The following is an 11,755-nucleotide window of genomic DNA, read 5'->3' as shown; positions in this document are numbered from 1 at the left end:
GCTTTTTAGAACCTTGCTCAAAACCCATCAGTTATAACTATGAACAAATTGCACTTTTAAAGCATATTATATTACACTTCTCTTCATCGTATCCTATGTTGTCACTAATACACAGAAGGTGAGTCTATGTTTCTTCGTTTTACTTTTTTTTAAATTATGAAGATGGAAAAAGTTGATAGTTTTTTTAATGAATATGGATTCTACATAAAAACTTATATAAGAATATGATTTGTACATGAAAATTTTAATGGGTCATTTGTAAACTTGGTGTATTTATGTATTTACGTGCATATGTATATATATTTACTCGTGTATATTTAGGTTTATTAGATGATCATTTAACCCTTCATCTCCTTATATGTTTATGCATCTATTAGTGTATTTATGGTCATTTTTTTAACCCTTATCTCCTCCCATATTATCATATTCTTAATATCTTAGTCGATTACCGAACCGGTAAAATAGAGACGACACCGGTCTGTTCCTCCTATTCAAATCCTCCCAACCATTCCTCATCGGCACCACATCGCTGCATCTCTATTCCTCTCCAGATTGTTTCGACTGTTGGGGATCCAAACCTTTCTTGTTAACAGAACCGCTCTAAATTCTCTTAAACCCTGACAAGTGACAACCACTAACACTTCGACCACTTCTTATCCTCATATACAGAATTGGGACATTATATGCTTTCATAGTATTCGATGAAAGTCCTCAATGAAGTCTGGTAAAAAATTTTCATCAAACTTCTTATTAACTGCCACTAATTCATTCCCTCATTCACTAGAATTATGCACTAACAAGCCCAAGTTCATCCATTGCAAAGAAGATCCTGCATTTGGATATACCCGTTAACAGCTTCCCAAATGTATGCTATTTGCATTTAAAGAAATTCATCAAGACATATCTTGACAAAAATGGAAAGACTTAATGATGTTTTTTTCTTTGTAAATATCAACAGTTTAACTTCGTTGGGAGGCTTCTGGTTCCTAGAGGCAATTCATTGAAGCGGGTTGAAACCTCAATTGTATTTCTTCTCTTCATCAGAGGCCAGGGCTCCATTAAAGATCCTAAAAAGGTAAGCTTTCATCTTGGAGCCTTTATAAGTTCTAGGTACTTACAGATTTCACACAAGTTTCTGAACAATGTTTTAGAAATTGTTTCTCTTTTTGTGAAAGAAGGTTTGAGTTTTTACTAACATGTAAATATGCTATCTTTAAAGTACTTATAAGGTCTGGGTACTAACAAATTTCATTCATAATCTTTTGAATTATACTTTAGAAATCCTTCCCTTTTTGTTGAAGGAGGTTAGAATATTCCTAACATGGAAAAATCCGACTTTTAAGTCTTTATGTGTATGAGTACTTACAAATTTTACGTCAGTTCTAAAGTGTGTGTTAAAATCACTTCTTTTTTTGCAATAAGAAACTCCTAACATTGAAAATTCCGATCTTGTAAGTCTATAAATTATGGCTACTTGCTCTAATTTATCATAGTTTAAAGAATTGTGTAAAAATCGTTTCTTCTCTCTTTTTTCAGTAAAATCGAGGTAAGATTACTTCTAATATGAAAAAAAAAATAGAATTTTTAATCTTTGTAAGTTGTATAGTTCGCATATTGCTCATTTTGTTTGTAATCATACGTTTTTTTACTTGGCATTCACCATACTTCATGTTCCACTTTACAACTCCCTATGCAAAATCAAATTTACATTTCTCAAATTCCTAACCTCAACTGATGAATTCATTTTTTGTTCTAGGGTTTTGGATGTATTGTGAAAAGATGAAGTCATGCTTTACCAATGACATATGAGGAATAGTTCTAAAATGATAATGGTAATAGATAATTTTTTGATGGAACTGTTAGCAAGGGAAATGCCTTCAACTCTGATAATATAGTTTCACGTGGACCAGAATTTATTATTTATTTTGGAAAGTAGTTTAAAAAGAAGCAAGGTTCATTACCCTTTCGATTGATCTTGAACTTTTTTGAACGACAATATTAATATAACTTCTAATTTTTTTCAACATAATTTTTAATTAAGGATATGATAAAATAGATTATGTTGCAGGCTAAGTAACTGGCCCTTTTAAGGCAATTTATGAGTTGTTGCCCATTCAAATTATTGTTTGATTACTCTTAGAAACCGATAGTATTTCTGCACTCTAACTATGCAAATCTTATATTAGCAACATATACATGTTTTACCTTTGAAACTTTTGATTTTGATTTTGATTTCCAAGCATTGAGTGTGGGAATTTGTTGCACCATTAAAAGGTTAATATCATGATTCTTTGCTTCCATCTCTCTCTCTCTCTCTCTCTCTCTCCAAATAATGCATGTAAGGTGATTGATGTTGGTATGCATATAATTTGTACAGGTCTTGGTAGGATCGTTCTAAATCTGGTATCAAGGAGACTCGCAAACTAAAATCATAAAAAAAGCAGTTCTTTAACATAATTTTTTCAACTACAATTCCATTTTTATTTATTTCTTAAGTACTTAAAACTTTAAAAATAGCATCATACTTTCAAAATTCTACCAAAATACCGTGTTGTGAGAAAGCAGGATGCTATTTCGACATACTTTTTCTACTTGTCAAAAGATACCTCCAACTTAGTCTTTAAAATCTGTCATTTTACTCAAATTTTCTAATTATAATATTAAAATTCACAAAATTTATCAATGGTTCAGTTGTATCATTATTTACATTTGTCACCGTATCGTTGCCCACTATGACTTTCCGAGGTATACAAGCATTTATGTTTGACATTAAACTTTTGCTCTTAATGATCCTTAATTTTTACACCATTGACATAGGGATAAATTAGTCAAGTCCTAGAAAACAAGACATAGGTATGTAAGCAAAAACTTTATTTTATACGAATTTTGTTTTGTGTTTTACAAGAGATATTGCTTATTTTTGGAAAACGGACAAACTGAGATATGAATTGATGAAAACACATACAATTAGGATAAAATGGTGGAACTTGAAAAGACGATTAGCGAGTAGCCTTTGGAGGTCATAAAGAGTCGGAAAGATGAGGAGAAAATGGTAATTTAATATGTTATTATTCAACTTGAGATTATAAGAACAATATGATAACTTGGTATTTATTTTTGGCGGATTTTCTATATTTAGGTGGCAAATGCACTAAATAGCAATGTATCTTGCATTTAGTGCATTTTCCATATCTATATGATAAATGCAGTAAATAGCAATGCACTTTGCATTTACACTTTTTTTTTTGTAGTTTCTTTTGTTTTTTTTTTTTTTTTCCAAAAACATAACTACATTGTCATTAGGTGCATTTTCCATTTTTAGGAGTAACATGTTCCAAATAGCAATGTACTTTGCATTAACCAAAATACATTGCTATTAGGTTCATTTTCCATTTTTGGTTATTAATGCTGTAAATATCACTATACTTTCAATTTACAACTTTTTTACTTTTTTTTAATTTGTTTTGATTCTTTTTCCCAAAAAAGAAACACTAACTAGCAATTTACTTTGAGTTTACACCTTTTGGTTTTTGTTTTCAACAATTTATTTGATTTTTTTTACCAAAAACCAAAAGACGTTGTTATTTGTTGCATTCAATCACTTGTATATTTGTTGGTCAATCATGTAGCCTAATTTTTTTTTTCAGATCTATACGAAGTGAAAGCATGAGAATATTATTCAGATGTTCGATTCGTTTGAAACCGCACAAGAGTTATATGTTGTCACATGAGGGGATTTTCTCGACTAATTTGGAACTGCATCGTTAGTTTTTATTTGGATTACCAACCCTTGCAACGTGGGGAATTTCACTAGTTTATGTTAAATAAATGGATTTATTTTAATTATTATTATTATTATTATTATTATTATTATCTTTTATATTATAAAACCTACAAAACTCGATCTTTGATTGCTTTTTATATTAATTAATTATAAAAAAAATTGGCATGACAAATATGACAACTCACACCATGTAAATGATAAATTTGGTAAAAATATGATAAAACTGACTTGATGTTTACATGGACTATAGCAAGTATGACAACACTGTCACCAAACTTATAGAAGTTTACTTTTGATGCTCAATGTCCGTTCCACCCGATAGAGATTTAAATGAGTAAAGGGAACTATAAAGGTTGCAATCAGAGGCAATTAACCTGCTAACCTGTTATGTGGTGTACATTAAATACAATGTTCAATTTAAAAAAAAAAAAAAAATCATTGTCAAAAGTGAAACAAAATGAAATATAGCGCCATTTGTATTATTTGCTTACAAAATACTGTAAAAACGTTGAGCAATAAAATAATTATTTAATTTACATGCTACACAGGTCGAAATTCGATGCCTTCAATAGCATACATGCGTACGCTTTCCTGCCTATGACCCTCAAGAAAGAACTCAATCCTAAAACTATTTTCCTTATTTTTGTTGATAAATTGATATAGTTCGGTCGTTGCCCATCCATCTTCTCTGACACGAGGAACAGAAGAATTACGAAAGAGTCTGTCGTCTTCCATTTTAATTTTGAAGGGTACATATATCTGACTATTTTCATTTCTGCTCAAATTCTTGAAGACAAGGTTCATAGTGTAAGCAATATTTGGTGACAAGAATTGGGTCTTCACATTTGCAACCAAATAACGGTAAGAAGAGTATGTACTCATGATTCTAACATATAAAAATCTGCACACATCACATTCACATGTAACTTTTTATCACATTTCACTAATTCATTCATAATAAAATATCTAAAATAGCGATAAGAATAATTTGGAAAGAAACAAAATTTCACCATAAGAAAATATCTAAAATAAATCGATAATAATAATATTGAAAGAAACCAACTATTTTGTCATGTTGCGTTCGCATTCAGCCCACGTCCGTGGTAACTAATAAAAACTCAAGGACTTAATCACGTACATCGAATGCCCATCGAACGTCATTTAAGTGAGTTTTACTACATACTTTAAGGTGCTAGTATTTTTTATTATTTTATTATTTTTTGATTTTATTTATTTTGATTTACTTTGATTTTTTAAACCACATATCGGTTTGAATTTTTGATTTTTAACAATTACAAAATTTTAAATAAGAAGAATATTAAAGATTATAATATTTCCTGTTCATACTTTTATTGAATCATATTATTTTTTGTTCTTAAAATTTTACATTTTAGTTTTTGTTCAAAAAAGTTATGTGTCATTATATACTTTGAATTATTTAATTTTAAATCATAAAAGATATAATTAATAATTATAAAATACATAAGTTCAAATATTTTTAGATCATAACAAATTAACGTTGAAAAACAATCGAAAAGATTTTTTTGAATCATAAATATTTTGAATCATCAAATTTTGGATCATGTTATGTTTAATATTTTCTTACAATAAAAATAAATACTTCAAAAACTTATTTTTGAAAAATTCTTTTAGAAAGTCACTAGTATATTGAGTAGAAGTATCCCTTAAATTTATATGATTTTTGGAGAATATTTTTTCTGGGTTTTTTAATTAAAAAAAATAAATTTTCATGATTCTGTTCATTTTAAAGAGAATTAAATTTTAATAATTTTAGTTTTTTCAAATTTCTTTTCAAAGAAAAAAATGATATGGACAAAAAGTAGGTGGGGAAAAAAATAAACCAGCCAATAAGAATGTACCATGTGTCATAAGGTGGTAGGATAGAGCGTGCAGCGCGTGATGCGCGTAGAAATAGCTGGTCTCCCAAACCTTTGTTTTATTTTTTACGCTTTTAGCCCCTTTCTTATTAACCTTTTTGATGGAAATTCTGAATTTTTTTGACGAAAATTATGAAAAATGTCCTTTCGGATTTAAACAAAATACAAAAAAATACTAGATTAATCATTACCACTCAATTTTCTAAATTAAAGGCCGATATTTATCCTCGCGATGTTCACCTATTTTTTTGTGCTCACTCGATCTTAACTCTCTCTCTCTCTCTCTCACTCTCTTTCTCTCTCTCTCTCTCTCTATATATATATATATATATATATATATGTTTAAATGAGAACAATTATGTAATTAAGAACGCAAGAACAAATCTGAACTACATATTTTTTTAGCCGTAAAACCCTCGCGCATACGGGGGTAACGGAGGAACGTAATATATATATATATATATATATATATATATATATATATATATATATATATATATATATATATGGTTTTGCTTTAGTTGCGATGGTGGTTGTTTATAATCACGTATGAATAATATGCTGCTCCATCGCACCGATACGTGGGAGGGTTTTGTTGCAAAAAAAATATGTGGTCCTGATTTGTTCTTGCGTTCTCGATTTCATAATGTTCTCATTTGAACCTTCCCTTATATATATATATATATATATATATATATATATATATATATATATATATATATATATATATATATATATATATAACGTTGAAAACGCGAGAACAAGTATATTCATTTGTGATTACATGTATTTATTTGTAGAGAAATGATAAATTTTTACATACAATCAACATGAATATGTTTTTTTTTTTCAATTGAAATTAAATGCGTAAAAAATTATCATTCTCCACAAATGAATACATGGAATCACAAATGAATATAATTTGTTTTTGCGTTTTCAACCTTTTTGATGTTCTCATTTGATCCTACTATATATATATATATATATATATATATATATATATATATATATATATATATATATATATATATATATATATATATATATATATATGAGGTTACTAGAGATCCATTATTAATAAGGAACCAATTAACGAATCATTAACGTCAAAATTAAAAGCTATCAACGGTCAAGAGAATCGATGTACATGTGTACGTTGGATTTACATACACTAATTTATATCATAAAACTCATATTTTTACCAATAAATCCATCTATTTTTTTCATTTAAAATTTTTAAGTTACGTTTTTATCGGAAAAAACCGAATATACTGTTGTTCACGATTTTCCATTATTTTTCCATCGATATCAATGTTAATATATATATATATATATATATATATATATATATATATATATAAACTTTTTTCATTTTAAAAAAAAAAACTCACTTTGTTTTGTAGTTTTTTTTCAATATTTAAGTTTGTTTTTATCCAAAAAAACTAATTATACCAAAAATCTCAATTGTTTGTCCTCTATTAATAACCGTCATCATCGATTAAAAAAAACTCGATTAGTTCAGATTTACATTGTGAATTTAAACTATAAACATTTCAATTTTAACATTCACAATGTGAATTTGACTAACTATTTCAACTCTTTGATCATTTACAAATTAAGTGAAATTTAGGTATTAATTGAAATATATTTCTTTTTAGTTTTTCAATATTTTAACGATTTAATTGCTTGTAAATTAGTTTTGTAAAATCTACAAATAAATTTATTCACATTGTGAATCTGAACTGTATATAATTTAGGTTTCAGAAATCCAAATATGAATCTGACTTACTATTATTCACACTGTAAATTTGGGCAGATTGACAATGTGAATCTGTATTGAAAATTTATTTTTTTCCCATCAAAATTAATCTATTTTTAATGAGTGCAAAAGAAAATATGAATTTTGATATATTTATTAAATTTTTTCGGTGAAAAATAGACCTTAAATTATCATAAAATAAAGAAATGAAATGAGTTTTTTTATTAAAAAAAAAATTAGTTTTTGTATATAAATATAGATTTTTATGGAAATTGCAAGAAAAATTATAAATAATGATATATTCAGTTTTTTTAATAAAAAACATAACCTAAAATAAATCAAGCGAAAAAAAGAAATAAGTTTTGTTATATATATATATATATATATATATATATATATATATATATATATATATATATATATATAGAGAGAGAGAGAGAGAGAGAGAGAGAGAGAGAGAGAAACTAGGTTCAAATATGGATTAACATCTATTGTGCGGACGTGTGAACAATGTTATTCTGTGAGAAAATATATTGTTTAATAATATGAATACGTTTAATCTGACATAACTATTGTTATTATCACACAATCTCACTAATTAAATCGTTTATTAGATTATTATAGAGTTTTATTACTATTCTCATTATGTCAGAATATTGTCAAGATGTTTGTTTATTCGTATTCTGTGAGAATGAAATAGGTGAAAAACGATGTTTGAGAACAAAAATAAATAAGAATTATTAAGAATTGATTAAAATGACGTTATTTATATGAGGTTGAACGTATTCGCATTAATAAACAACTTATTTTCTTTATGATTCTCATATAATAGCACTGTTCAGACGTCCGCACAATAGTTGTCCATCCACATTATAACCTAGTATATATATATATATATATATATATATATATATATATATATATATATATATATATATATATATATATATATATATATATATATATATATATATATATATATATATATATTGTGATGAAGAGCCGACCGCTAGCTTACCTTGATATGTTAGTAAAGGTATCGACTCTATCCAATGTATGGAAAGATTCTGTTGCGGATTCCATTTCATTAATTTGTTTGTGTTCATTTATCCAAAGCCACTGCCAAATAAACATATAAACGTACTTAGTTCAAAGAAAAACAAAGATTTTACTCTTCTACAAAGACAACTAATTTAGTTATATACAAAATTTAAGGTATGCCATTTTTCTATTTTAGGTGATACATAGTCTATATACGAGCAACCAATGAATTTATTATTTATCGGTAACATAAAACCACCATTCTTTGAAAGAAAGTATGTTGTACGATAAATTTCTAGTGTTAGTCGAACAAAACGTTTTTTTAACTTTTAAAGCAAATTTATCACAAAAATAAAAGCTAAAAATATAGATATTAAGAACTTTTTATCCATCCATTGATATAAAATTTGAAAAAAAAAATGATCTATTCATATTTACACTGTAAATTTGTGCAGATTCACATTGTGAATTTGTAAAGATTTATACAGTGAATTTATATAAAATTAAGTATTTATAGTGCAGATTTATAATGTGAAGCTGAACAGGTATAAAAAAATTATCAAATTTGATATCGATGGAAAGAAGATAAAAATTTATGAGTTTTTATATTTTTAGAATTTTTTTCGATAAATAATAAGATCTAAAACTTGAAAAAATAATGGTTATTGGTTCCATGGTTTAAAATAATTCATTAATGAATATATTTGTTATTCCCAACATATACGGGAAAGGAAAAATAAATTTAAACTTATATTTAAAATAATAATTCATTAACTTTAAATGTAAATTTCATTAAATACAAGCTAAATATATTTGGATGTGTCCTTACCATATGACTTATTCAGTGGGTACCCAATGATCTAAAATAACTGAATAGGTACAAAAAAAAAAAAAAAAAAAAAAAAACTTTGGTGACCATGACGAGAGTAATGATCAAGTGCATAGTTATTTTATGACTTAAACATAATAAGAATTACAAAGTTTAGTAGAACTTTGGAAGTTATTTGTTTTGTTTTATATAGAAAATAATAAAAATAAAGCAAACATAAAAGCTAATTACCCTTTTCCTCTCATCGACGAGAATCCCATCGGAGAGACGTAAGACGAGTTCCTTTCGGGATTTGTACGGCAGAGGAGGTATTGCAAGCTTTGAAATCTTGAATAAATGGTCGTCAAAAGTTGTATTCTGCAAATAATATTTTGTCATAACGTTATACCACGAAAAACAAGATATGATACTGCATATCTTTAAATGATAAAGATATATACTTACCTCTTGTTTTTCCAGTGCAACCTCGAGTTCATTTAAGATCTCATCCATCGTGGGTCGCTCCGTACGATCTCTTTCTAAACATCGTCTTGCAATGGCTGCAAATGTAATGAAAGAATCCCAAACCATTTGTTCCTTTAGATCTCGAAAGATAATATCATGTAGTTTATTTTCATCATAATATTTTTTCCACTCAGGCACTAAAATGGCAGTTAGTTCACCACTAGTACTACAATCATAACATAATCTGCCACACATTACTTCAAACAGCACAACTCCAAAAGAATACACGTCCGACTCTTTTGTTAGCAAGCATGTCTCTGAATATAACGGATCAGTATACCCCGGCGTACCAACAACATTGGTGATTAGATATGTCTGTGGTTGGTTTGCTGGGCCTATTTTTGACAAACCAAAATCAGAAACTTTAGCAGTCCAATTATGATCCAGAAGGATGTTTGAGCTTTTCATGTCTCGATGGAGAACTCTTTGTTGTGTTTCCACGGGATCATGAAGATAATTTAGTGCACGTGCAACCTCGATGCATATACAAAGCCGTTGGTTCCATTTAAGGGTTTTAGCATCACTTAGATAATGATCAAGGCTTCCACCAGCGGCATACTCGTACACAAGGACTCTCTCATCACCCTCAATGCAAAAGTGCAGGAGAGAGACAAGATTTTCATGTTTGCATTTAGAAAGCATCATGATCTCCTTCCAAAACTCGGTGTTTCCTTGATAGGATCTATGATCCAAGCACTTGAAAGCTACCATAGTTGATCCTGTCGGAAGAGAAAGTTCACCTTTGTACACCGGACCAAACCCACCACGCCCAATGAGTTTGCTGGGGCTAAAGTTGTCCGTAGCCGATATTATGTCTTCCATTTGGATTTTTAGGTGATCATACTCTTTCCCGATTGAAGACATTATTAGTTCATCGAGTATGGGGGATCCTATGGGGGACACGGCAAGCAGCGTGGTTTCCCTCCACCTCATCACCATCTCCTTCCACTTTGCCACCATCTCCTTCCACACCATTATCGTGGTGAATAAAAGGAAGAGAGAAGAAAATATTGCTGATTGGTTGTGGTCTTTCCACAGATGCTTTCTTCCTGATTATACCAAATGGCCTTATAAGAAATATCGTGTAAGAAGAAAATGTGAATGGAAACAATTGTAACATGTAAGTCAATAGGAATCACATGGTCACTTAAATTTTTGGTCAACGACCCTCCAGTGTTGTTTTCTTTTGTCACCCACTAAAATATTTGGATGGATGACGGGTCCTATCATTTTCTTTTGTTAGGTCATAGGTGATGTTATGTTAAATTATGTCATATACAACTTTTTTTTTGTTACCGGTCTACGTTCAGTTCTATTTAATTTATGGTGTTAGGTGGCATTATATATATACAACTAATATAATTGATGCTGTTTTGTGTTCTAGTCTCCTTTCGATTTTATTTTATTTTTCTGGTGTCATGTGGATGTGTAGTTTTCAACTAATATGATTGACAATGTTTTGTGTTTTTAATTTTCTTTTAATTTATATTTTGTCTTTACGCACGGCATTATTAAGTGGTGTAATGCGCAACCGGACTTGATTGATATTGCTTTATGTTATTTCTTTCTTTTAATTTCATTTCATTTCTATGATGTTAGATGGTGCAACGTAAAAATAAACTTGGTTCGCTTTGATTTGCGTTGTTGGTCATGTATTCATGTTAATTTCAACTTTAAATAGTTTTATGGTATTATTAAAATTTTAAAATGGCGTGAAAAGGATTTGAAAATCGGACCCGAAATCAAAACTGTCTTAGCGGTTTGATAGTTCACGTAGTTGGACCGGACCTTAAAACCAGTTGATTATATATATATATATATATATATATATATATATATATATATATATATATATATATATATATATATATATATATATATATATATATATATATATATATATATATATAAAAGGAAACTTATTAGGACCATGATAATCA

The 11,755-nt window shown here is 28.3% G+C and overlaps 1 protein-coding gene and 1 long non-coding RNA gene across 6 annotated transcripts; one reads left to right on the top strand and one right to left on the bottom strand.

The window, feature by feature from the left end:
- Positions 1 to 374: 374 nt before the first annotated feature.
- Positions 375 to 3,874, top strand: LOC145052917 (uncharacterized). 5 transcript variants are annotated; one of them, XR_013684287.1, is made up of 6 exons: positions 375 to 865; positions 959 to 1,075; positions 1,757 to 1,832; positions 2,378 to 2,853; positions 2,972 to 3,052; positions 3,648 to 3,874. It is a non-coding gene; the product is annotated as an uncharacterized LOC145052917 (long non-coding RNA). The 5 variants fall into 5 exon arrangements; XR_013684283.1 differs by having other exon boundaries at positions 376 to 865; positions 2,378 to 3,052; XR_013684285.1 differs by lacking the exon at positions 2,378 to 2,853 and having other exon boundaries at positions 383 to 865; positions 2,906 to 3,052.
- Positions 3,875 to 4,222: 348 nt separating this feature from the next.
- On the bottom strand, positions 4,223 to 10,914 carry LOC145052916 (putative serine/threonine-protein kinase PBL23). Its single transcript, XM_079000838.1, has 4 exons — positions 9,756 to 10,914; positions 9,543 to 9,668; positions 8,460 to 8,560; positions 4,223 to 4,685 (listed from the first exon to the last, which is right to left on the bottom strand). The coding sequence occupies exons 1-4, from the start codon at positions 10,788 to 10,790 to the stop codon at positions 4,325 to 4,327; spliced, it is 1,623 nt and encodes a 540-aa protein (XP_078856964.1). The 5' UTR covers positions 10,791 to 10,914; the 3' UTR covers positions 4,223 to 4,324.
- Between the last annotated feature and the right edge of the window lie 841 nt (positions 10,915 to 11,755).

The sequence above is a fragment of the Lactuca serriola genome, chromosome 5 (assembly GCF_051521515.1).
Source record: "Lactuca serriola cultivar US96UC23 chromosome 5, Lser_US96UC23_V15, whole genome shotgun sequence".
Lineage (NCBI taxonomy): Eukaryota > Viridiplantae > Streptophyta > Magnoliopsida > Asterales > Asteraceae > Lactuca > Lactuca serriola.
This window is presented reverse-complemented; position numbering and strand designations above follow the sequence as displayed.